The sequence below is a fragment of the Protopterus annectens genome, chromosome 3.part0 (genome assembly GCF_019279795.1).
Source record: "Protopterus annectens isolate FY-2018-M chromosome 3.part0, PAN1.0, whole genome shotgun sequence".
NCBI lineage: Eukaryota > Metazoa > Chordata > Ceratodontiformes > Protopteridae > Protopterus > Protopterus annectens.
In genome coordinates, this window is record NC_056731.1 from 1,648,619,284 (window position 1) to 1,648,646,873 (window position 27,590).

Here is a 27,590-nt window from a genome sequence, read left to right on the forward strand (position 1 = left end):
TTCTAGCAAGACAGAATTAAATGCATTACCTAACCTTTATGGATTTAAGTACATTTATTCCTAACTAAAGCACACATTTCTCTATATATTTGATCATACAACTTATATGTGTTTGAATGATTAAATACACATCTTCCTAAGCAGCACACATTGTGAATATATTTTTCTAGGCAGCATGTAGATTTTTCTAACAATATCTCTTATCAATTTTTATGCTACAGTACTACTTGTCTGTCTGTAAATTATTACCAACCTCAAAAACACCCCAGTTTGCTCTTTTTCCTGCAGCTATCATGCTATTAAATTCATTAGCTGTTATATTTTATTTTTATGTTCAATTGGCTAGCCAATGTATGTTAAATTCTGTCATGTTTCTGTGTTAAAATGCAATGTTCACATAATAAATGTTTAAAAATCATGTAAATAAGCTCATGGACAGATGTTTGTAACCTACAGTTATAAATGTGAGCCATATGTAACTTAAATGGGAAGCTTTTCTCCCTGGGCCTCCTGTGAAAATGGGTTTTTCCCAGTTGGCCTTTTTCTGGTCATCAAAGACAAATAAATAAATTTGAGGGGATTCATGCATGGGATAAAGCATTTAGGAGCTGCCTTTGTCCATTAGTAGTATGGATAGCAGTCCTGGGATAAATTTTCTGTTTCCCATTCGTAGGTCTAAGTTGCACTTAAATATGGACAGGGATGAACTGTGTTTTTATCTGGATGAGGAAGTCTATTCCACAGCAGCTAAATTCTCTCTGAGATACACCTGTTCCTGCAAACTGTTCCATTTATGTTGCAGAAGAGGTTTAGATCCTTAAACCAAGTATTTCTGATGTCATTTGACTTGCACGTATGGAGTAATTCCTTCAGTAATGGCTCTGAGAATGTCTTGTATGTCAGACATAGGTCACCTCTTAACAGTGTGTAGGATACAGAGTATAGTGACAGGTTTTATTATTTTATTATTATTTGTATTTTCATAACTGAGGGATCTACATACTGTTGAGGGATATAGGTTCATAGGCAGGTACTTGGCTATCTACCCAAAGGCATTTATAAGCCTTGCCAGAATGTGTTGGCTTTCGCCGCCCCCTTAGATTAGTTCCCTGTGCCTCTGTCCAGCAGAGCCACTGAAGTGATCCCCAGGGTAAACTTTCTGTTTCCCATCCACTTGTCAAGGTTTCTCTTGAAGAGTGTTAGTGAGGAGCTCTACCTAATGTAGATTGGAATCTTGTTCCAAAGCATGGGAAGTCTCTGGGACAGGAATCTATCCCTCCAGCATGTCCTATTTATTGTTGTGGTGAGGTTTAGATCCCTAGAGCGTGTGGTTCAAGGGGATATGGTTTTCTTTAGGTGGAGCATGTGCATCAGTTCTGCGTTAGACTTGGCCTTGTATGTCAGGCAGAGATCACCTCTGAGTAGGCGGTATGCAACCAAGTACAGCTGGAGTTTCTTCAGTCGAGCTGCATACAGCATCTGTTTGAGGCCAGTGATCCTCTTGGTGAGGTACTTCTGTGGTCTTTCCAGCTGTTGCAGGTGTCTTGTAAGGTACATCCCAAATGGGGTGTTGTACTCTATGATGGGTCTGATGAGTGATGAGTAGAGGGGCACAATGACCTCTTTTGATCTGGATGCAAACCCTTTTGTGATTAGGTGGGCCACATAGAAGGATTTTCTAACCACTTTGGCAATATGATTATCAAAGGAGAGATTACTATGTGCTTGGGTCCCCAGATCCCTTATTACGTCTTCTGTATTTAGGGGACTACCACCTATGTGGTAGTTTGTGGGTACTTTGTTTTTTCCAAAGGGGATGACTATGCACTTTTTGACATTTAGCTTGAGGCCATGATTTTGACACCAGGTATCTGTCTCAGTGAGGCTCTTTTGGAGGATGTCTGTGTCAGCCGGAGAGTCAGTTATAGCCCTAAGTTTGCATTCATCTGCGAACTTGGTCAGCCATAGTCCTCCTGTGCTTGCCTGTACCTCTGAGAAGTATATGCCGAACAGGAGGGATCCTAGGACTGAACCATGGAGAATGCCACTTGTAACCGGTTTAGAGTTGGACTTAGCTCCCACAACTCTCACCATGTGGGTTCTGTCCGTGAGCCAGCTTGCAACCCATCTTGTGACATAGGGGTTTATGTTCAGGCTGGTGAGCTTGTCTATAACATCAGAATGGGGAATGGTACTAAAGGCCTTTGCGAGGTCTAGGTAGGCTGTGTGTACCACCTTTCCCTTGTCTATAGCCTTGGAAACTGTCTCAAAGAAGTCCACCAGGTTTAGGAGGCATGATCTGCCCGTAACAAAGCCAAACTGGTTTGGGTGCAGTGTTTGGAGGTTCCCAGTGTCTCTGTTAATGGGTTCCATGATGATACACTCCATAGCCTTCCAGACCAAGTTAGTCAGGCTTATAGGGCGTTAGTTCCCGGGGTCTGTTGTGGCTGCACCTTTGTGGAGCAAAATAACCATTGCTGTGCGCCACTCTATGGGTACATAGCCTGTGGAGAGGTTGAGTTTGAACAGTGTGTTTAGGTGAGGGATTAGTTCGTCTTTGAGCTCGTGTAGGATGCAGCCTGGGACACTGTCTGGTCCCATTGATGCTGTGTTTTTGGCTTTGGAGAGGGCTGTTTTAATCTGAGTGTGTGTGATTTCAGGGGCTCTACATTCTTCTGGTATGGTTATGGGCCCTTTTGGGGTGTGAGAGGGGGGTGAAGTTTGCACTGAACCTGTCTGCCAGGATGCTGGTGATATCGGTCGGGTCAGTGTATTTTGTGCTATTCTTCACTAACTCCGAGCAGATCTGAGCATTGCCACTTAGATTCTTGACATAGCTAAAGAATGCCTTATGGTTATGTTTGGAGTCCTTGGCAATTTTTCTTTCGAAGCTCACCTTGGATGATTTTATGAGGGATCCTAGTTTCTTGCTGATACTGATCAGGGATGTCTTCCCTTCTTGGGATTTTACTCTTTTCTGTACTAGTTTCCTCCTCCTATTGTATAGCTTGTTTATGGCAGGGGTCCACCAGACTGGTTTCCTTTTATTGGAGGAATGAGTCTTAGTTTTGCTTGGGATAGCACGATCCATGCATTCTTGTAGGTGCCCGTAGAATGCATTAGTAAATATACTAAATATATATAGTATGAAATGTCATGGTTTGTGGCAGTAAATTGCATTTCAGAACTGATTTATATCACTCTATTCTACTGATATTGCTAGTTGTCTGTCAGTAATTATGAAAATAAGCATTATTTCCATATGTACTTAATACTTCAGAAAACAAGCGGCTTATATATTGTTGCATGATATCAGGTGAAACCTCAGATGCTGAAGAAAATTGGTGCTCCAGTTTCCTTCCACATTCCAAAGACATGCAGTAGGTGTATGAATACTCTAAATTGTCCATAGGTGTGAGGGTGCAGGCGAGTGAGTGGTGTTAAAGAATTACTGTGGCAGGGTCAGCCACCCAATGATAGTAACTGTTAAAATTATACCACAACCCCATGTGCAAAATAGGAAAAGGGGTGTGAATGAATGGATGGATACTTCAATGTTTTATTTTATTTTTTTATTCACCTCTGAGTGCATCTGATTTATTTTTTCCTCTAAATTACTGGAAGTCATCTCTTGTATGAAAGCTGAAACTTCAGCTGCTTTTTTGTTGAAGAGCTGCAGGATTCTTCACAGCTAGCGTTTTCTCTTCTCTTTTTTTCTGGATGGTTTTCTTTCAGCTTTTTTAAACTTCTTTGCTGGTAACTAGGCAGCGTATTACTAGCCAGTAACTGAGTTTTACTTAAGCTGACATTATCACTGGCTGTTATTTCACAGTTTCTTTTTTCACACTGGGAGAGCTGAAATTAAGCTTTTGGTCAGTGTGCAGCCATCTTGGAAGTCTACTTCAGACTGTTTTTCTGTGGTGGTGGCATGACTTGGTAGTGTAGTTATGTGGAGACATACTTATTACTAGAAACTTTAGGTGCTTATTATGATACATTGTCCAGTGCTGTTTATTATTTTGGCTGGTGTTTTCTCCCCCAACTTGTTAGTTCCTAACAATGGTAGTCCCCCCCCGTCAAATTTGATCACACCTAAAAAGAAAAAAAAAAGAAAAATATGCCTCTGTTTATGGTTATTGATTCTGTTGGGGCCACTGCTTGGACTGCAGATCCCTGTAGTGTTGCTTTGATGGTCACTGTGGAACAGGGGTTTGACACATCTTCTGGTGCTGTTCCAGCACCTGGTGCAGGTATGGGGGGGATAACACAATTTGCTCCCGCAAGTACGGCAAAGGTGCAGGGTCAAAAATCTAAATGTCAAAAGCAGAAAAAAACAGCCAGCATTCCATGTCAGCAGTACATAGCTCTTTATTCCAAATAGAGTTTAAAACATGCCATCATCATCTTCTTTCGGCTGTTCCCGTTAGAGGTCGCCACAGCGGATCACCTGTTTCCATTTCTTCCTGTCCTCTGCATCTTGGTCTGTCACACCAACCACCTGCATGTCCTCTCTTACCACATCCATAAACCTTATCTTAGGCCTTCCTCTTTTCATGTTACCTGGTACCTTCATCCTTAGCATCTTTTTCCCAATATACTCAGCATCCCTCCTCAGCACATGTCCAAACCAACGTAATCTTGCCTCTCTGGCTTTGTCTCCAAACCTTCCAACCTGGGCTGATCCTCTAATATACTTATTCCTAATCCTGTCCAACCTCGTCACACCCAGTGCAAATCTTAACATCTTTAACTCTGCCACATCCAGCTCAAACTCCTGCCTTTTTGTCAGTGCCACTGTCTCCAACCCATATAACATAGCTGGTCTCACTACCCTCTTGTAGACCTTCCCTTTCACTCTTACAGGTACTCGTCTGTCACAAATCACTCCTGACACTCTTGTCCACCCACTCCATCTTGCCTGTACTCTCTTCTTCACCTCTCTTCCACACTCACCGTTACTCTAAACTGTTGACTCCAAGTATTTAAACTCATCCACCTTTGCCACCTCTACTCTTTGCATCCTCACCATTCCTCTATCCTCCCTCTCATTCGCACACATATATTGTAAAGCATGTAAAAACAGCCAAGGCTTTCATTAGTGCCAAAGTAATTTCACAGTGCAATGTATATACTCACCCGCCCACCCCCAATTACAAAAAAAGACCAATCATAGTACATCATTGAATCATTGAGGGGTATTCCCCCACACCTACATAACCAGTCAAAGCTGTCTCCTTCAGTGCTGCATCACTGGTAGAAGCAGGGGTCATAGTACCATTGCCTGCTGTACACAAAGGTGAAGGATTGCACTCTACAATCTTTTTTGTACCAAAAAAGAATACACCTGGAGACCTGCCCTAGATTTGTCCTTTCTGAACACCTTTGTAAAAATTCTGAAATTCAAAATGCTCACCTTGCAGTCAGTCCTACTGTTGTTTCCAGACCACTATTTCATGGTGACTAGATATCCAGGATTCTTAGCATATTGCTGTTGTTCCCAATCTAAGGAACTTTTTGAGATTTGCTGCATCTAGCTTTCATTTTCAGTTTTCTGTATTATCCTTTGGGCTATCTATTGCACTTACATTATTTACAAATTGTGTGGCCCTGGTGGTTCCTTACTGCAAAACCTTGGACATCGACATTTTTCCTTATTTAGACACCTTGCTGATTTGTGCATGTTCTGTATCCTTGTCCTTGGGGTTCTTAGACAAGGTTGCATCTCTCCTTTCCCACCTGGGCTTCAAACTGAATCTTCAGAAGTCCTTAATCAAACCCTCTCAGTAAATTGTTTTCCTGGGATGTTGGACAGACACTGTAAAAATGATGGTCTTCCTGACGGAAGACAAAGCTTTGATTTACTTTTTATTTTTTTTAATTCTTTCTTCAAAATTTGTCCTCAGCAAGAGAGTTCCTTGAAATTCTAGGCCTCATGACATCAGTGATCCTCATGCTACCACAAGCCATACTATACATGAGAAAAATTCAGTGTTTCGTGATGAATTATTTACCCATCACCTTCACCCTTGGATTTCCTGGTGCCAGTACTGATGTTTGTGATACAGGAACTGTAATGTTGGAGAAATCAACTGTCTCTGAACCCAGAACACACTCTCTCTTCAGATCCAACTCCAGTCTTTCCAGATGGACTGTTCAGATTTTCTTGGGGAGCAGTGTCCTTGGGAGTTCATATGCAAGGCTTGTGAAGTCCTCAAGACATGTCAAAGCACATAAATGTAAAAGAGATGTCAGCATTGATTCATGCCTTAAATGTTTTCACCACATGTGGACTCTGGTCCTCTTCTAATGATCACAGACATCACTACCGTGATATGGTACCTGAAAAGCAAGAAAGATAGAAGGCCATATCTTCTTTGCTGGTTGGCAGTGACGATCTGGGAACTGGACTGTACAGCATTCTGTGACATTTTAGGCTTCTGTCTGAGCAAAACTCAGTGGTAGACTGACTGAAGAAGTTCTTGGACAGACCCTCACAAGTGATAGCTCCATGTAGAGGTGTTTCCAGACTTGATCGAGATGCGGGGAACACCTCAAGTAGATCAATTTGTCTCCTTTAAAAACAGACAACTGAAAAAAATATTTTCAAGACATCCTTGCAGCAGTACTTGGAAGACAGATGCTGTGTCATTCCCATGGTTGGGAATTTTCCTGTGTGCATGTCCACCCTTTCCAGTTTATTCCTATGGTACCTCTGAGGCTTGAGAAAGAATTACCAGAGATCATTGTGGTAATCTCATTTTGGTGCAGGCAAAGTTGGTATTCCCTTTAATGGAATTGGCCAAGGGGAATTACCACACGTTTCCTCACAGACTGGATCTGCTTGCACAGCATCAGGGGTGAAATGTACACCCCATCTTAGAGTAATTGTAACACTAGCCTGGACGATTCTGTTTTGATTCCTTGTAGACATAAGGACGTTGCATAAGGATGTGTAGCAGGTATTTAAGGAGTTAAGACAACTACTACTTTTACAAGTGGAAGAGGTTTTCTATGTGGTGCCTAGCCAGTAACAGTGGTCTTGAACAGATCTTGACCCCTCTGGCTTTGAAATATTTGTGTATGCTTCTTGGAGATGATTTGTTGTAAGCTTCTGTCAAAGGGCATCTTACAGCCATTTCAGCTTCTATGACCATGGTTCCCCCTCTTTTGTCTCTTTTTGTGGTGTAACAGTTTATGTAAGGAGTGTTGCACATGAGCCTCCCTCGAAAACAAATTCCTTCTCCCTGGGATCTCTGCTTTGTTTGTGAAAAATGTACTTTTCCTCCTTTTGAACCTGCCTCTTAGGCTGATTTATGGTTCATTACTTGGAAGACTGTTTTACTGATTGCTCTGACATCTGCAAGACAAGTCTCTGAGCTGTAAGCTCTCATGGTGGGCCAACCCTATTTGATTTTGCATGAGGACAGGGTTGTGTTATACACTAATCCATTATTTATGCCTAAAGTTGTTTCTGAATTTACCTTGAATCAACCATCAATCTTCCAGTGCTCTATCCTGATATAAAAGACAAGGGAGAAAAGATTCTCCATACCTTGGATGCATACAGGCAGCTCTGGTACTACCTTGACAGATCAAAGCCCTTTAAAAATACTGAACAGCTGTTTGTCCCTGTGACTACCCGCCACTGGACCTGTAATTAAGGACCCGCAATTCCACCACTGGCACCAGTGGGGGGTGTACATTGGGAGGATGACAAGTTACACACACAGTATTTCTAGATGCAGCTGTCTGCATCAAGTGCAGTTTCCCTTAAGAGCACACAGAGACCTCAGTCAGTCTGGTGATGGTTTCTCCCTCTTTCTACAGATCCCCAGTAAGACTCCCCACTAGCACAGCTATAGAGTTGAGATCTCAGCTGAGTGGCCAAGCCAAGATCTCCATCACCCTCTCTGTCCAACCAGTGCTTCGTGTTCCTGCCCAAGCAGCTGACACACACATTCTTTGAGGTTTGATTTATATATGCACACACACCTGGGAAAGGCTGGCACAGGTTTATTAGCTATGCCCCCTTTTCCCCATACTATAAGGTAGTTATCACTGCCATCAGCCAACTCCTTATCAGTTACTTTAAGGCCCTTAACAAAGGGTGTCCAATTTTACCATCTAATGTTACTGTTAATACAAATGGTAATTTAACCAAGAGCAAGGCTATTCAGCGTGTGGCCGACACAGTGTCACTAAATAAGTATGCAAGTACTCTCAGAACTTAAATATCTCTAGACAGATCAGCCACAATGAAAGGTTTAATAATAAATAAAAGAACAAGAAAATACTCAGTATATGTTTACAGTGATATCAGAGTTCAAAATCTCAAGAAATATTTCAAACAACATTGCAGGACAGTCTCAAATAAATAAAGAAAAACATCTAAATTAAATTTTGCTATATTCTTGACTGTATCCAAGAGAATTACTGTACCCTAATAACTTACTTCAGAGCAAGGCAAATATGTGGTGAATGGATCTTCTGGTCAGGTCCAAGACAGAATACAGAATGCTCAGTCTCTCTCAAAGAGTTCTTAAATTAATATCTCAAATACTACTTCTGGGATAGTTTGAAGAATCACATTATTTCTTGTCATCTGACTCTATTCATGGTAACCCCCCCCCCCCCACTGCTGAAAGCTAGCAGTATTTAGCATCCACCTGTGAAAATACATAGACAAGGGCTTTTGCTCATATCTGTGCAGCTGTTGGACATCATAAAACAATAAAACACTTACACATCTCAAGCTTAGTAATTATTTCTTCTTCAAGACAACACAGAGAGCTCCCTAGAATAGACATCCTGTCTCTTGCTGTCATAAAGTAATTTAATTTCAGCTATTTTTCTGAAGTTTTGCTGGAATGAAGTTAACCTTCTGTATTCCAGTTTCCACTATTAAAATATGTACATCTAAACAGTTACAATAGTGCAGGTACATTTCTTTTCTATTCCAGTAAAGTGTGCTGTGGTTACATTTTAAGCACTTTGCAAAAACCTTTTCAACACACGTCTGTAACAGTAGTTTGATATACACCTAACATAGAGTTCTAATACATTTGTAACACACATAGCTTTTATGAATCATGTTGATTGATATTCACAGATGACATATAATTATTTCCAAAATTCCAGATAGCTGGGCTGGCAGTATCTCTTTTTGTGACAGTCCCCTATATGGGGGCTAAGAAAGGTCAATTTATTTGTAAGGAAACTATTGCATGATGGATGTCCTCTGCTGCTGTATGTTACCCAACATGGTAAATTTCTTCCAGGCAAGGGTAGTACTCTTCAGTGGTATATTGGAAAAGGGGGTGGTCTCTAGAAGTATTTTAGAGGCAGCAACCTGGTCCTCTGTTCATACCTTCACAGAGCACTACAAACTGGATTCCTTTTCAAGGTGCTGAGCAGGCTTTTCTAGGACTATTCTGTAGGTACTCCTGGATCCTTATCCTTCCAATCCCAGGTAGGGTCAGCTTTGGGAATCTATCCAAAATGCCACTGAAGCAGTGGAATGATGAATATAGTACAGTTGTGCAAGGCCTACTTATCTGTAACAGTAGGGGTTCAAATTCCTCACTGCCTCAGTGGCAGCACTCTTCTGCCATCCCCCAGGTTGTACAAGGTTGAGGTGGGTTTCAACATCTTTGATTTGTTTGTTGTTGGATTTGATTTTTATATGGTATAGTGATTGGCTGCAAATTTACTCTTGCTAGATGATTCTGGTATCAGGTTATTATCTTATCCTTCGGTGAAGCAAAGTTATACTCACTTCCGGTGACAGCTCTAGGCTTTTCTCTTAGGATATACTCATGTAATCAGCTATCACAGGAAGAGAGAGAGGGAGGGGAGTCTGAGCTTTTGAAATTTGGCAGTACTGAGTTTATCTTGGCAGATAATCCAAAATGCCACTTAGTCTGAAAGGAATTTGAACATCAGTAAGACTTATGTAACTGTAGGTTTTAAAATTCGTTTTATTTAAAACATTCAGCAGTAAATACGTCTTTGGAGGCAACCCCCCCCCCCAACATTTATTGCGACTACATTGGGGAACTATAAGGTGAATATAAGAAAGAAAAAAAAATGATTTTGGGGAACTGCATGTAGAAGCTGTGGATAAATTACAGACCAGAAAACGTCCATTCATTGTTTTTGAAAAAGCTGTAGGGAGCCAGAATAGGTCTAAAAGGTAATATATTGTGGAGGAAAAAATGAAACTGGATGACTTAGTTGTGTAAAAGAGTTTAGCAGTTTTGCAGATATTGTAGATAAAACTAATACAAGAAACTAGTACATGTTATAAAATAATGAACATTTGGAAAGAATGTTGCCATCTTTCCTATGAGTGGCATTTAAGGGAGTCTATAACTTAAAAGACATATGTAGCACACTTTGGAACAGCATGGTAATCTGCCTAAAAATTATTTTCCCTATGTAAATTGTAAGGTATTTGGAGTAGTGCAGAGAGGCCTCATAAAACAATTGATATTGTGAGTTCTGAAGCTAGAGGACATAACTGGAGTAGTAAGTGGGTAGTTTATATTATTATGTGTAAGTATTGTCCTAATGAATAAATTTGTAGTGCATGGAGTGTAGTAATTATGCTTCGAAATTCGAAAAAAGACATCCGTTAAGTGTTAAAGTAGCACAAGACCAGACCTTAACAGTTGTTAAGCACCCCCTGCTTAAGTTGTTAAGGTTGGCTGTAGCTAGTACTGATCAGTAATGACAGCGGCAGTACTGTTGTCTGAAGTGATAATGTGTCCCTTCCTCTTACAAACTTAGAAAGTAGCTAGAATAATGGCAGAAGTTTTTTTTTTTTTTTCTTACAAGGTACGAACTCTGAAACTCAAATGTATATCATTATTCAGTGACTTCAGTCTTCTGTAATTTGTCCGCCATAGACTTTGAGGATCAAACAAATGAGGCATAAATCTGGACATACTGCAAAAATCTGGAATGTTGAGAGCCATTAAAGGTATGTGTAAATGTAACAGAACGTGTTACACTGCCTTTCTGATAGTGTCCCCTAAGTGCTTTATGGCTTAAAAAAACAGCAAAGCACTTAGCATTTTTTTATTTTCTGCGACAAGTAGTACATGGGGCAGGTACAGCTCCATGTGCTACAAAGAATTATGATCGAGTCTCCGATCATAACTCTTTAATCTGAAATTGTCATTTTCATTCATTCCTCAGCGAATGGGTTTGGATCCGATCCTTGTATCTGATTCGGCCACTTTCTAAAGATTCTAGGATCTGACTCTTGAGCTCCTCCCTTACCCATAATGCCCCTGACTACTACTACACTTCGGATCTCGTTTGCCACTCTTCAAGATGATTGCTGCTGTGATTGCTCGAGCTCCTTGTAGGATGTTGTGAGTGAACAGCTAACTATTTTTGTTATCTTTATATAATTTTTCTTCTCTTTCTTATTTAACTAAACCCCTTTACCATCAGCAACTTTTCTCTACCAAGTTTTCTTTTTGGTATTTCTCTACTGCCATTGTTGGATTGTTGGTAGTCTGTTAACTCCTTTACCCATAGGTAATTTCTTATTAATACCATTGTCCGAAGTTGATATTAAAAAAAAAAAAAAATCCTTTTCACTCTACTTGCTTGTTTTGTGATAAGCCAACTGGAATTCAGAAATGCATTTTGTGTGGACATAAGATCCCCAGTTCTGAAGCCCACAGGGAGTGTGTTTATTGTTTGGGCCCAGTACATTTGGACACCACTTGTTCCATACTTGCAGCCTTTAATATGAGAGCAATAAGCGACAGGAGGAATAAACTAATTTTGAAAGGCCTCCTTCTGGCATCAGCTTCTTCGACAGGCACTTCTTCTTCAGGAGATCAAACCCCCCTTTCAAAAATTGAAAGAGCCCAGGAAGCACTGTATAAGATCACCTGCTCGATTTTCTCAGTCTTCACCTTCTTTAGACCCACAGAAGGTTTCTAACCTCAGATCTGAAGCTTACAGATCCAACACCATTTAGTGTCACACCTCCTCAACCCCATGCTCCTAGATTTTCTCCTGAGCTTGTATCCCTGAGATTAAGGTCTCCTTTCATATAAGAGACTTCCAAGAAGTTGTCAAGGCCACCTTCCACATCCTTATCCATTAGGTTTTTCTGTAGCCTGTCCAAGTCTGAGGTGGATAGGATGATGAGAAAATTCCTCATAACACAGATCCAGATGGGGGTTTTACCTGCGCTATCTCCTATCAGATTCGTGAGCCGTCAACCTTTTTTCCAGCACGTACGTGCTCCTTCTCCAATCTGACCAGCCGTTTTGGAGTCCTTGGATCCAAGAGCCCCGAGAGTCAAACTATTGGATCTGAAGGTTACTTCAGCTTAGACTCAGGCTACTTCCCTGACCCGATTGGCTCCAACACTGTTGGAGCATGATAGCTGTCAGAACCGAAGCATCAGTGTCAGATGTGAGGGATTGACTTTGACTCCGAGACTCCAAAGTTTTTTGAGCCATCACGTTCTGTCAGAGCTTCAGCTCTGGATAGCTCAGCTCTGACTCCTCTCTCGGAGTGGAAGGTTGATGAGGCTCTAGAATTGTCTGCTCTGGGAGCCTTGGCTCTGGTGGGATTGTTCTCAGCTTCTCCTGGTCCTTCTGCATTTGAGGTGGTGGACAGGGCATTCTCTCATCCCAGAGTAGTTTCGACTCTCCCTTCTTTGGATCCATTCCCTATTCCCTGTTTGGATCCTATGTCCGAATTCTCACATCCTACACCTCAGGGACAGCCAGCCCAGATAAGCTTCCAAGCAGTTCCCACCACAAAACTCTCAATGTCTTGAAATACCTCCTCAGAACATAACACTGAGGAGGTCCCTAGGAAGAGGGCATGCAAGATGAAGCAGTTGGATTCCCTACAGGTATCCCTCACAGAAGATACTGACTTTGATTAAGGGATGGGTCCTGTAGATCTCCACATGAAGGTGTCTTGTTTGGAAACATCTTGGAGATGCTTCACCAGGAAAGGTGGTTGATCTTCCCAAACCCCTTCCCAGGAAGAATCTGTGTTCTTGGAAGCCTTTAGGTCTGGTCTGTCTTCATCTTGGTTTACCTACCCTGTGGATAAGCTTGTAGACCTTGTCCTCCCGCAGAGCATGTAAGGAACCAGACTACATGGAACCTACCCCCAAATGCCCTGACAAAAATTTTAGTGCCCCTTGCTGATACTGGATTAAAAGCATTCCTGTTGATGCCATTGTAATGACAGGCACCAAAAAGGAGCTGGCTGAACAAAGCTCGACTGTCTATCCCCCTAACAGAGACTCTAGGGAGTTGGACAGGTTTGGGAAGAGAGTGTATGAATTGGTGACATTGCCCAGTGATCAGTGAAGTATCTGGCACATTTTACCAGATTACAAAGGGAGTTGGTAAAGGAACTCTCTAATTCTGCCCCAAGGTCCATGTCCACAGAGGAACATAAGTCTTTATCTTTACAACTGCCCACCCTCCAATTGATTGCAGACACGTCCATGAGTTTAATCCCACATCCCATGGAAGGTACCTCGGGGGTGGATGATTCAGGCATAGCCATAAGGAGACATGACTGGATGCGGTTGTGAGATTTTTGCAGAGCCCTCCAAGTCATCATTCATCAATGATCCCATTGATGGATTATCTTTGTTTGGGCCAACAGTTGGAAACTCTCTCCTGCAGTGAGTAGGATGGAAAAAAACTTGTCTGCCATCGGAATCCACTTTTCTACCCCACAGAGACCTTTCTCTAGGAATCGACGTGGCAGTAAGAAGATGTGGTTCAGAAAATCTGAAGGTCCTTTCCAGGAATCTTGGGGATTTTTCCCCCAGAGAAAGAGGGGGGAATAACTACACTGATAGACATCACCCAAATGGCAGAGAGAGTTCGCTGAACAAAGGATCTTGAGATTCCTTCTTGCACAGATTCTTCCAGTGTTCCTGAAATGTTGTCTGACTGTCCCTTTCTTGAGGCAGTCTGGGAGGCACTTATCTTTGCACCAAAAAGTCTGGATAGCCATCACAAATGACTCTTGGGTGCAAAGAACTATATCTAGAAGATATTTCATTCCCTTTTTAGAAATTCCTGTAAAAACAAGGAAAACTCTTCCCAATATTCCACCCAATCAGAGTGAGCTAGCAGCTCAAGAGATCAGAAAGTTGCTAGACAAAAGAATCATCTAAGAGGTCCCCCCAGACCAAACAGGATGTGGAATTTACTCAAGGTTCTTTTTAGTGTCAAAAAAGACAGGGGACCTGAGACCTATCTTGGATCTCAGTTATCTGACCCAATTTGTAAAGAATTCCAAATTCCAGATGGTCATGGTTCAGTCCATTTGCAGTCTCCTTTAGAAGGATGACCGGATGTGCTCAGTTGTCTTCAAGATGTGTACTATCCCATCAAAATGAACAGGTGCTCTGGAATGTATCTGCACTTCTGGCTGGGAGCCAGCCATTATCAGTTCAGAGCCTTGCCCTTTGTTCTCACCACGGCCCGCAGAGTGTTCACCAAATGCATGGCAGCGGTAGCAGCTCACCTGAGACTGCTTGGATTCAAAGGGTTTCCTATTTAGACAACTGGCTTCTTACCGCACTGACCAGGCATCTATTTGTAAAGGCCAGAGATTATTTACTCCAGCTTTCTCTGTCGCTGGGAATCACCATCAGTATGCACAAATCACAACTTCATCCATTCCAAGTCTTAGAGTTTACAGTGGCTCGCTTGGACAAGGACAATTCCCTAGCTCTTCTGCCTCAAAACAGAGTTTTTAATTTGAAGACACACATCAAACATATTCTTTCTCTTCCTTGTCCCCCAGCAAAACTGGTCCTCTAAGCTTTAGTGTCGGTGGCAGCTGCAGTAACTTCAATTTCCACTGCTCATCTACACATAAGAGTTCTTCACTGCACCCTAGCAATGCAATGGTCTTATCATCTCTTAAAACATCCGCTAAGATTGACTCAAGCTAGCAGAAAGTCTCTTCTTTGGTAGATTTACTCAGAGGAGATCAGTCAAGGTCATCCATTTATTCTCCTTCCCCCCAACTCCACGTTGACTATGGACACCTCCCAGTAGGGGTGGAGGGGATTACTTGGGACAAACTGTTCAAGGCACATGGTCCCCACAAGAGACTAATGTGCATATCAGTGTCATAGAGATAAGAGCGGTGCTTCTAGGCATTGCAGGCCTTTCAGAGCTTTCTACTTCTAGGGAGGGTTGCAATACAAACAGACAACATGTCAGTAGTCTGGTACATCAACAAACAGGGGGATACCAAATCCTACCCCCTTTGTCGAGAAACAGTGAGAGTATGGCAATGGTCGATCTCATCCAACCTCTTTCTTGTGGCAATGTATATTCTGAGGAAATCCAACATTCTAGCAGACAAATTCAGCAGGGCCATCCTCATGACTCACAAGTGGTCTGTTTACCAGTTAGTGGCAAACAAGATCTTCCACAAATGGAGTCCTGTTTGCATCTCCCTTAAACAATAAATGCAGCAAGTTCTTTGTCCTTATCCCACCTCAGAAATAGTCACCAAGAGATGCTGTAGACCCTGTTTGGCCCTCCGGTCTCCTTTATGCTTATCCTTCCCTGCCTCTCATCCTCAAGTTTCTTCAGAAAGCATTTCAGTTGAAGAGTACAGTAGTCCTCATTGCTCCCTTCTGGCCTGGACATGTGTGGTTCCTCTTCCTTTGGTCTCACCTAGTATGTCCTCCTTGGATGCTGGATTCCAGTCTAGACCTCCTATCTCATCCATCAGGGTACATTCACCTGAACATTGCAGGCCTCAAGTTGACCACATGGTTTCTCCAATTCCAATTCCCACAATGGTTAGGTATTCCAGGCTTTCCTCCCCAGTTTGAAAAATCTTAGTTTGTTCTCATAAACTTTTGTCTAGTAGACTAGGAGAATTTACAAATTTAATGGAAAAGGTTTTCTTTTTGGGTTCATCAGAGAGACTTGGATCCCTTTACCGCCCCCCCCCCACATCCAGCTGTTCTACTTTTCCTTGCCTCAGTTTTTCAAGGCAGAGCAAGTGTTTCCACTATTAGGGTTCAGTTATCAGCCATCTCAAACTATCACATTGGAGATGATGCTTCTCCTTTAGCATAATCTAAATTGTGTAAGGTTTTCTTAAGGGTACCTTTTTACCTAGACCTCCAATAAAATACCCTACTCCACCTTGGGACCTCACTATAGTTTTGCAAACCTTAGTACTTTCTCCCTTTAAACCATCAGCTAAACTAGATCTCAAGTTTCTTTCTTGGAAAACTGTCTTTCTGGTGGCTATAACTTCTGGAAGACGAGTATCTGAACTCCAAGCACTATCTTCCAAACCACCGAGTTTGATATTTCACAAAGGCAGGGTTTTTTTACGTACATATCATTCCTTCTTACCAAAAGTTGCCTCTGAAACCAGTATCAGTGAAGTCATCCATTTGCCAGTTTTCTTCCCCAAATTTGAAAACATCCTTCAATGAGGGCCACCCAAAGTTACCATAGATGGGGACTCTGTCCCATTCATTGAGGAACAAATGAAAATGACAGCATCAGATAAAGAAGTTATGTACTCACCATCATGTTTCCTCTGTGTTGTCCATTTTCATTCTTCCTGAACTTCCCTCCCTCCTTCCCCCTTGTCCATGACTTTGGGAGAGACCTAATGGAATTGTTGTTAGGAACTGTCACTCCTGTTTGAGTTCTTAATCTTTCAGGTATCATTTTCGGTCATAGCATTGTTATTGTTTTTTATGATTTTAATGCATATAATAGCAACAAACTTGATCTGAGGTATTATAGTGTTCAGGGACATTGTGGGTAAGGGAGGAGCTTGAGAGTCGGATCCTACAATCTTTAGAAAGAAGCAGTCGGATCAAGGATCAGATATGAAACTATTTGTTGAGGAAGAATGAAAATGGGCAACACAGATGGAACATTATGGTGATTACATGACTTCTTTTTGTGTTCTTGGCATCCATCTCTCAAAGACGTAATAAACAGGTTATGATCTGTGAACCGATCGTAATCCTTTATATTGGACAAACAAAATGAAGGCGTAAGCTTCATGCTACAGAACATTTGAGAGCCATCAAATCAAATATAGCAACCACTGAAGTGGTTTAACATTTTAGTAAGGCACATAGTTGTGATACTTCTGCTTTTTAATTTTTTTCTGGATATATAAAAAAGGTGGATATGTTAGGAGATGTGGCTTATTTTGAAATATAAAATTCTAACTTGTGGGGGCTTGCATTCACTACTTGAGTTGAGAATGGTAATGTAATTTAATTTTAATATTTATTTGTGTGTTTTACAGAAGGTGGTGAATTACATGCAGTATGCTATTTTTTAAGAATGAAGAACAATTTGATTTAATATATTAGTTGAATGTGTGCAGAAGTATGTTAACGTGTTGGGCTCACATCCCCTTGAAAGCAGTAGCCAAAGTGCTTGGGATGGAGTATTAGTGACAATGGAGAAAATAATGTCTGTTGATATCCATTGATTCCAGTGTTTTTGTGAAAATATTGAATTTACTTAATATTGTATTGTGATGCATTCGTACATCCTTTCTCAGTTGTTTGTTTATTTTGGGGACTTATTGCATTGGCAGTGGATGTAGATGTGAAAAGAGAATTTTCACATAAACTTTAATTCTGGAATATTTTATCACTTATCATATTTTTTAATTGGCATGAACTACTCTGCTGCTTGCTCATTTTGTCTTGTTAACAGAATTCACTTTTTCATTTCATCTGCTAATATTTGTATTGAAATCTGGAATATAACCAAATCTATAGGAATTTATTGTCTTTAATTTTAGGAGGTATTTGACACTAATGGTTTCCTAAGTAAGTAAATTGAAATCTTTTGATATCTTTCTTGGGATTTATACGGAAACATCTGTTCTGCTGATGTTTTACTTTCAGGACTTGTTTTTTAAAGAAATGTTTTGTGGTAAAGCACGTACAAATTGCTTTTTTTTGTTGACTATGTCCGTTCATCTGTGAGGAATTATGTCAAACTTTTTTAATAGTGTGACAAACGTTTTTTAAGGAAACATCTTGTGGAAAAACACGTGCTGCTGATTTTTATAAAAAGCCATGCCCATTTATCTGTCATCTTTTTTACTGATACTGTGGGAGAACATGGTTTTTAAGGAAACAGCTTGTATTGCTGAGTTTATAAAAAGCATGTCTATTAATAGATACAGTCAGAGCTATGTCGCACAGTATGGATACGCATCACATATTGCTAAGCTCTATTTCTACATTTAAGCAAGCTTTTTTGTATGCCTCATTTAATTTGCATTTTTATACCAGAATTGATTTTAACCTTTATTCATTGTTTAGCACACTCTGACAGTTCCCCCTTTTATATTTTAAACAAGGGAGACAAATTCATCATTGTTTGATAATAAATTTTTATTATGACAATTAACAACAATAACTTGTTGATTAACTCTTAAGCAAACTTTAATACATGTGAGCAAAATGCAAGCAAGCAGTACAGTAGCAATAATGGCAATTAAAAATATGATAATTTTTCCTTTCCACCCTGTAAATAAATTACTAAACCACTCACTCCAGTCGTCATTCCAATTTTTTCTAGTATGTTGTGACACTTGCGCAATGACCTCTAAATGCACTTTTAGAGACTACGTTTTATCTGGAATAAATGTACAACATTGTTCTCCTATTAAGGCACATATATACCCCCTGGGGATGCTAGTATGTAATCTAAGGCCATTCGATTTTGTAAAACCATAGTTTGTATGGCTGTCATTTTGACAGTAATGTCTGAGATTGCACTGAAAGTGGCATTTTCCAATATTTCAACCAATTTAGATAATTTTTCTTAACTCCCAAATGACTTTTGATCCTCCATACCAAGGGAATATACCTGCTCCAGAAATTACTTCCATCTCCTAGAGCCATATTTTTTTAATTTTAAATAATCAAGATTTTGGTGGTAAATACGTGATGTATCTAAGGTGTTTACTGGATTTTCTGGATTTTCAATTACAGGTAATATATCTCTCTACTTTTTTGCATTTCTAATGCTTCCCTTTGGTAACTCTTTTACATGATGCATTGCTGGTACTACTAAACCTATATAGCAGCAAAAGAAGAAATACCAGCTGTACCACAGCAACGTAATTTATTAAGATAATAAGCGCTTTCAGGGATTCATCCCCTTCATCAGACAACAACTGAATATACCTTACACAATTTATAGTGGAATCAATTAAGCACAATTAACTTTCCTTAAAAACAGTGACATTATTCAATTAAACATATTAACTATAGTAAAAAAACACAGAATCATCACAATGTTATGTATGAAAAATGTGCAAAACACTGCATATAAAATTATTAAAAACAGTCAACATATAAAGATGTGGTCACACAAAAAAACTAGGAATATGCAAGTCTATTAAAATCAACCATGACATGTGCAATAGAACTACTTCATGTATACCTATGTTTATATATGTATAAATAAAAACATCAAATAACCTCTAAGCCATACTCATAGGAGTATAGTCATGTTGTGTCTTCTTCTTCTTCTTCTTCTTTCGGCTTTTCCCGGTGAGGGGTCACCACTGTGGATCACCTGTCTGTTCATGATTGGCAGTGGAGTTTTACAGTGTCGAGTTGCCAGCCCGGCGCCAAATCTTCCACAGAAGGCACACACACGCACTCACACCTAGGGCCAATTTAGAGTGTCCAATCCACCTACTGCATGTCTTTGTGATGTGGGAGGAAACCGGAGCACCGGGAGGAAACCCACACGACCACAGGGAGGACATGCAGACTCCGCACAGAAGGCACCCCAGTCGAGGATTGAACCGGAGAACCTCTTGCTGTGAGGTGAGAATGCTAACTACTGCACCACCATGGCCGCCCAGTATAGTCATATTGTGTGCAATACCTTAAAAATAAAAAAAAATAAAAAATATAAAAAAAGCATAGAATAACAACTGATGGCTTATTTAATGTTTTAATGGCTGAGCTTTTAAAACAAGGTTTCAAAGACACCTTGTTATTCAGGCCGGGGGGTTTATCAGCACTGAATAACATCCATTTTTGTTCCGCAGCCTCGGTGTCATTCACCACATCCCTCTCTCTTCTATAATCTAATAGAATTTCTAAAACTAGAAATTTAAATGTATGATTGGACATTTTTATTATGCATGGCAAGGGCACTACTCTCTTTACTATTTCTAATGTCGCTGTAGTGTTCCAATATCCTTTCCTTTAATCACCTATTAGTTTTGCCAATGTAGAAAGAAAAACATATGACACAATACGTAAAATAAACAACATTAGATGTCTTACAATCTGCATAATGGGCACTGTTAAAACTAAAAGCCCATGTGTGGATGTGTAAAACTCCTGCGTATGTGAACATGTGTACAGGCTGTGCAACTTCTACACCCATATGTGCCTATCCTGTCAGATTTACACCAGGTGCTAGATACGTCGGATCTATAGCATAAATGGCTCTTCAGTGTTCTATTGTTATGAAACATAAAATTCAGTTTAGCATCAATTACACACTTTAGACCTTCATCGGTAGAAAGGATACCCCAGTTCCTATTAATGACATCACAAACAGTACTAATGTTACTGACAAATGTCAAAGGCATCCTCACTTTATCAGCTACATTACTGGGTTAACTTACATGTTCACATAGGCAGGAGTTTTACACATCCACACATGGGCTTTAGTTTTAATAGTGCCCATTATGCAGATTGTAAGACATCTAATGTTGTTTATTTTACGTATTGTGTCATATGTTTTTCTTTCTACATTGGCAAAACTAATAGGGGGTTAAAGGATAGGATATTGGAACACTACAGAGACATTAGAAATAGTAAAGAGAGTAGTGCCCTTGTCATGCATAATAAAAATGAAGGGTCCAATCATACATTTAAATTTCTAGTTTTAGAAATTCTATTAGATAACAGAAGAGGGAGGGATTTGGTGAATGACACCAAGGCTGTGAAACAGAAACGGATAATGTTATTCAGTGCTGATAAACCACCTGGCCTGAATAACAAGGTGTCTTTGAAACCTTTTTTAAAAGATCAGTCATTAAAACATTAAATAAGCCATCAGTTGTTATTCTATGCTTTTTTATGTATATTTTTATTTTTAAGGTATTGCACACAATATGACTATACTCCTATGAGTATGACTTAGAGGTTATTTGATGTTTTTATTTATACATATATAAACATATGTATACATGAAGTAGTTCTATTGCACATTTCATGGTTGATTTTAATAGATTTGTATATTCCTAGCTTTTTTGTGTGACCACAGCATCTTTATATGTTGACTGTTTGTAATAATTGTGTATGCAGTGTTTTGCACATTTTTCATACATAACACTGTGATGATTCTGTGTTTTTTTACTATAGTTAATATGTTTAATTGAATAATGTCACTGTTTTTTAAGGAAAGTTAGTTGTGCTTAATTGATTCCACTATAAATTGTGTATGGTATATTCACTTGTCTGATGAAGGAGTTGGATCCTGGAAAGCGCTTACTATCTTAATAAACTACGTTGCTGTGGTACAGCCGGTGTTTCTTCTTTTGCTGGATACTACAGAATTTGTACACCGGCTGTTTCATTAGTTGGAGAGAGATTTTTGCCTTGTAAACCTATATAGCATCTGCCATCCCATCCCTTTGGTAACCATTTATAAGCATATTTACCACAAATGTAATATAACCCATCTGACAGGGCAACACTGCTATTTATTATACTGCCATTTACTTGTCACATAGTAAGAGTTTTATCGTGTACAACCATAAATTTTTTATCTGTTTTACGTCGCCAACATGTAACATTGATTTTGGACTCAATTGCTGTTTACTGCTGAATCAGAGTTTGGTTATAACACAGAGTTTTGCATGACAGTATCTGCATTCTGTTTAAAACACAGAACCTTGCAAACTGCACTGATAGGAAAATATACTTTGCAGCACAGTACTATTTTACTGTAAGCACAGTTACTAATAAATAACTTATTCCTATAACAAACAACACGTGCTACTGCAACAACTTGTAGTTTACATGTATAAAGTTTTACTTCATGGTCAGCATGGATGATTATACCTCCTTCTCCTATACAATACGTTAGAACAAATGTGTTCGGACCAATACCTCTAACACAGCGGAATTTTTACAGTCTATTTATACTGTTCTTCTCATGCACTTTAGATCCTCTTTTACTTTTTAATATCGTTTTTTGGGATTTATACGGAAACATCTGTTCTGCTGATGTTTTACTTTCCAGACTTGTTTTTTAAGGAAGTGTTTTGTGGTAAAGCATGTACAAATTCTTTTTTTCTGTTGACTTTGTCCATTCATCTGTGAGGAATTACGTCAAACTTTTTTAATATTGTGACAAACAAATTTTTTAAGGAAACATCTTGTGGAAAAACACGTACTGCTGATTTTATTAAAAATACATGTCCATTTATCTGTCAACTTTTTTGCTGATACTGTGGGAGAACATGTTTTTAAGGAAACCACTTGTATTGCTGAGTTTATAAAAAGCATGTCTATTAATACATACAGTCAGGGCTATGTCTTATAGTATGGATCCTCATCACATATTGCTAAGCTCCATTTCTGCATTTAAGCAAGCTTTATTGTATGCCTCATTTATTTTGCATTTTTATAGCAAAATTGATTTTAACCTTTATTCATTATTTAGGACACTCCAACAAACCTGGTTAACAAATTTTAAATAAAATCAATAGAAATCAAACAAAATTATGAAGGCTGCAGAAAGGAATCTCTGTTTAAAGCCTGTCTGATCTGTTCAAAAATTTATAACATCGTCTTTTTTTTTTTTTTACCATTTGGCAGAATTGCCACAATGCTTTTTGAAATACAAAATTAACTTTTCCATTGTTTCTAATATGAGTTTTAATGAGAACTGTAATATTTAAGTAGTTAAGTAGTAAGCTAACAGCACTTGCAAGCCATTTTAAGTTTAGCCAATTTTTCCTTCAAAGGCGAGAATCAAACCCTGTACCTTGTGTTTTGAGGTAAACATCTTAACCATTATACCAACTTGAATTCCATATAATTTTCATAAAATTAATATAATGGGATTAGGACTTCTTCAGCTTAATATGTCCCATTTTATGGCTTAACCAGAAGTCCCATGTTAGGTTGTGTGTCATGTATTTGGGACATTTTCTGCATTGCCTTTCATGCACAGTTTTGTGATTTTAAATGTTTATGCTCTAAAATTTAAAATAAAAAGTACGTTTTTGCTTTCTGTTTGATCTCCGATGGAATAAAATAACTGTTTAGTGGTATTTGCACAGACTAGAATGGATTCCTGTCATATACTTTGTTAAATGTAGCAGATGCAGTGTCATTCATGTGTTTATTTTTTTCTCTCATGCAGACAAGCCAGGAATATGTTGGTGACAATTACAGAAATTACTTTCATGATATAGAATGTTAGCCTGTCCTTTTTTTAAGAATAGTAGACCATAACATGTTCTTTAAAATGCACAAGCTGAAGAACAGACTAGATTTTTTCTCTTTTTGACAAGACTGTGTGACAACCCCTTGTTTTCCAGTTAACCAGCAGAATATTGTTGTCCAGTAATTGTCAGTAGCATTCCAGTAAAAGCAAACTTGCTTTTCTTTGCTACTATAGTCTGCTATAAATGAAGGTATGTGGAATGTATGAGGTAAGAAGTAAGTCAGTACCTTGACCACAAATAAGAATTAATGTAAATGTTTATATGTGTATGTGTGTATGTTTTCTGATTGTTGCATCTTTGCTATGACCCATTTCTAGATGATTAACTCTGTACAGGTAATCAACATAATACAAATATTTGTCCAAATCATCAACAGACAAATGTGAAAATTGTAAAAAGTGTTCTGTAGTATAGTTTTAAATATTGCAGTTTATATTATGAAACCAACATTTGTTAAACGATCATTGTAATAGAATGCTACTGTCAGGCTGTTCATACCACCCTTCTACCAAGAATTACTGTGCTGGACAGTTTTGCTAACAGCCTTTATGATTTGTCTTTAAAATTAGTTAAGGCTGTGTAAGTTTTCATGCATGGTAAAGGGAATAAATATAAAATGCAAATTAAGTAGATTATGTATGTTATCATATTTTTCTAAAGCACTCATATTATAATATTTAATTTATAGATGTAATATTTTCAGCACCATCTAGTAATTTAATTCCCTTGTAAAGTGCTATAAAAGTAGAATATTATGCTTAAAATGATGTGTGTTTTATATTAATATCTTACAGTGATAAGAATAAAAGAAGAACAAAAACAGTAAAGAAAACATTAGAGCCCAAATGGAACCAAACATTTATTTATTCTCCAGTTCATCGGAGAGAGTTTCGAGAACGGATGTTGGAAATTACACTCTGGGACCAGGCCAGGGTTCGAGAAGAAGAAAGTGAATTTTTAGGAGAGGTATATTGTAAAAATAATTTATTTTTGACATTTTGCATGACATCTACTACAACTTGTGTACCTCATTAGAACTTAATTAGGATTTGATAATGTTATGGACAAGGTAAACTTTAATTTTTTCAAAGATCTGTTTCATTTAATGGTATTTTTATGAATGTGATGACCCATGCAGATTCATAAAAGCAGCAGTGGTATTCATGCCTTGGTGGTTTAAGAAAATTCAGTTCATACACAATGTAGGTTACTAGTTTATTTGTTGGACATTTAAAATTAAATGTTGCCCTTTTATGTTATGTTATTGTAAAATTCACTATGTTAGTATATATTAAATTACCTTGTGTTTGTTACATTACATTTTGGTTTATTAATCTAAAAGGCTATTGTCTTAAAAAGACTTAGGAGTCTGTTTAATTTATCTGCTGATATTTCAGTCACATAGGACAAAACCAACTACTATTGTAACACCAAACTCGCAATGGCCTGTAGTAAATGCATCTTTTTTTCTGATCCTATTTGCCACTTTTTTTGTGTCCGAAGAATATTTTCACTTCTGGATGTAGAGACATCATTCTTCACCACTGATTTTTGGACGTATAGATCTGAGACAAAGATATTGATGTGAACCAGTGGTGTGTGTATGTTTCAATGTTTAATGAGTTTGCCTACTAAAAATTAAAGCCTCAGTTAAGGTCTTCTAAGATTTTGCCTCTCATTATTCTATCAAGGGTCATATGCATTATTCCCAACCAGTTCATCCAGTTCCTTCTTAAATAGCTGCAAACTATCCACCTTTCTTATTCTTAATAGAACAGCATTGCACAGCTCTTATATGAAAGCTATTTCCATTTTTTCATTTACATATCTTTGGCACTTCAACTAGTTCGGTATTATTTCTCATTTACCCTGTATGAGTGTTAAACTCTTTGTTGTTGCCATTACTGTGTTATTTTTGCACTTGAAATCATTATAAGATCAACTCATACAATTCTATAACAAGTCATAAACAGACCTAACCTGTGTAGTTCTGATAGCTCATGAGTAATCTTAGTAATCTGTTTTGCAAAAAAAATCTTTGAATGTTTTCTAACCTTCACGTTTGACCTATGCTATAGCCACTAGTTGCCAGGCAATATTCAGTTGAGCAATTTTTTTTTTATATAACAGCAATAGAACATGCGCATCCCTGCTAGAGATGCTGCAAAAATATCCCTAATAGTAACATAGTTTTTGCTTAAAATCATCAAGTTTTCATCAAAGCACACATGCCTGTCGATAGTAATTCCACATTCCCTAATTAATTCTTCTGTAGGAATCCGAGTTCCACAATAGTGTATGGGTTGGTATGATTGTTATCAAAATAAAGAACCTTAGATTTCTTAACATTAAAATCTGTGTTGTTTTTCCTTGACCAAACCTCAGTTTTATTTGAATATCACTAAAGTATAGCTTGTTCATTCATATTGGTAACAACTCCCTTGCAAGCTTGGTGTGGTCTATAAACTTACTGACCCACACTTCATGTGTGTGTCATTTAAAGGGGGTACAATGTATATCAGCCTGGGAAGAAATGGTAGACTGTCTTTACTGCTTTGCCTTTGGATGGCCTGTGCCACCCCCCCCCCCCCCCCCAGGCTTCCATATATTGGCCAAAACCTTGTTTACTTCTATAGTAAATCCACCAAAGGTACAGGACAGCACAACAACTTCCCAGCTGGAACAGGTCACAATTTATTGAAAGAATAGAATAGAATAATACAACACAATAAATCCAGGACGGACTCAATATTGCCAAGAGTTAAGCGCTTTCATCTGTCTTACGCAGACTTCATCAGAACTACCATTTTTTCTCCAATTTCACTTTTATACTCAATTTTGGCATCAAAAACTTTTTAAAAATTTAAAGAGATCCTACCTTGTCTAACAAAGCTTATTCAACACATTTAATAAAATATGTATATAAGAATATTGTACTAAAATCTGTGTATTTACACTACTAATACCATCTACTGAATATATGTGTGTGTGTGTGTGTGTGTGTGTGTGTGTGTGTGTGTAAAATCTATTGACAGTAGTCGATCCACACAAATGTTGAGGTGTTTACTTAATGTCGACACACTCTGACAAAAACATGTCAAAATGCTTTAGTGCATGCTCCGGGGATAATCCTTGGAACATGCAACAAAAACAAGTCTCTTTTACATATGTAATATAAATATTTAAAAAAAAAAAAATATATATATATATATATATATATATATATATATATATATATAAAACTAAGAAATGAACTTTGTGACAATAACAGCAGTCAAAGAATAGTAAATCACACCAACAACTCTTGTAGTACTTTAGTGCTTTCATCTTATTTATTATCAAGACTTCTTCAGAAAGACATGTTTCATAACTGTGAGCAACCATTTTCACTTCCTTGAAATACATTAGTTCTAGCAATACGAATATATGAATCATGAAGGCTGACAAGAGATCTGGGATAGTAGTGATGGAGCAGGAGAGATATATCCAAACACTTGAAGCATCCCTCACGGATAACCAGTTCTACAAAAAGGTCAACATCAACCAGGTACAACAAAACTTTAAACAAATTGACAACCTACTTTTGGAACTGTACCTCAGGGATGAGATCTCTCAAGATGAAAAAGACTTCATGCAGGTCATGACACCCAGCTTTGGAAAATTTTTTGGAATCTCCAAGGTTCACAAAAACCCTGAAAATCCACCTTTCTGCCACATGGTATCGAACCGAAGGACAAAAACAGAAAAGATTTTGCAATACGTGGACCACATCCTTAACCCCATTGTACAGAACAGCAAATACTACACCAAGGACTCCTGGGCTTTTTTAAATGACATCTCGAAACTAAGGCTGTATGGAGGGGAATATTTACTGGTCACCCTAGATGCAGAAGCACTCTACACAAACATCCCCCATGCAAAAGGACTGACCCTCACTAGACAGTACCTGAACAGGCACTCCAACCTAAGCGTGACTAAGATTAATACTGTATGCAGGTTAACAGAAGCAGTATTAAGAAATAACTTCTTTCAATTCAAAGGGAAGATTTACCACCAACAGA

General features: G+C 38.6%; 1 protein-coding gene across 3 annotated transcripts in view; it reads left to right on the forward strand.

The window, feature by feature from the left end:
• The window catches only part of RIMS2 (regulating synaptic membrane exocytosis 2), a 6,281,053-nt gene that overhangs the window by 3,049,206 nt on the left and 3,204,257 nt on the right, over positions 1-27,590 (forward strand). For all 3 annotated transcript variants that reach the window (XM_044065683.1, XM_044065685.1, XM_044065684.1), the window contains one exon: positions 24,324-24,495. In XM_044065683.1, coding sequence (XP_043921618.1) covers positions 24,324-24,495 — 172 coding nt within the window. The remainder of the gene's footprint in view (positions 1-24,323; positions 24,496-27,590) is intronic.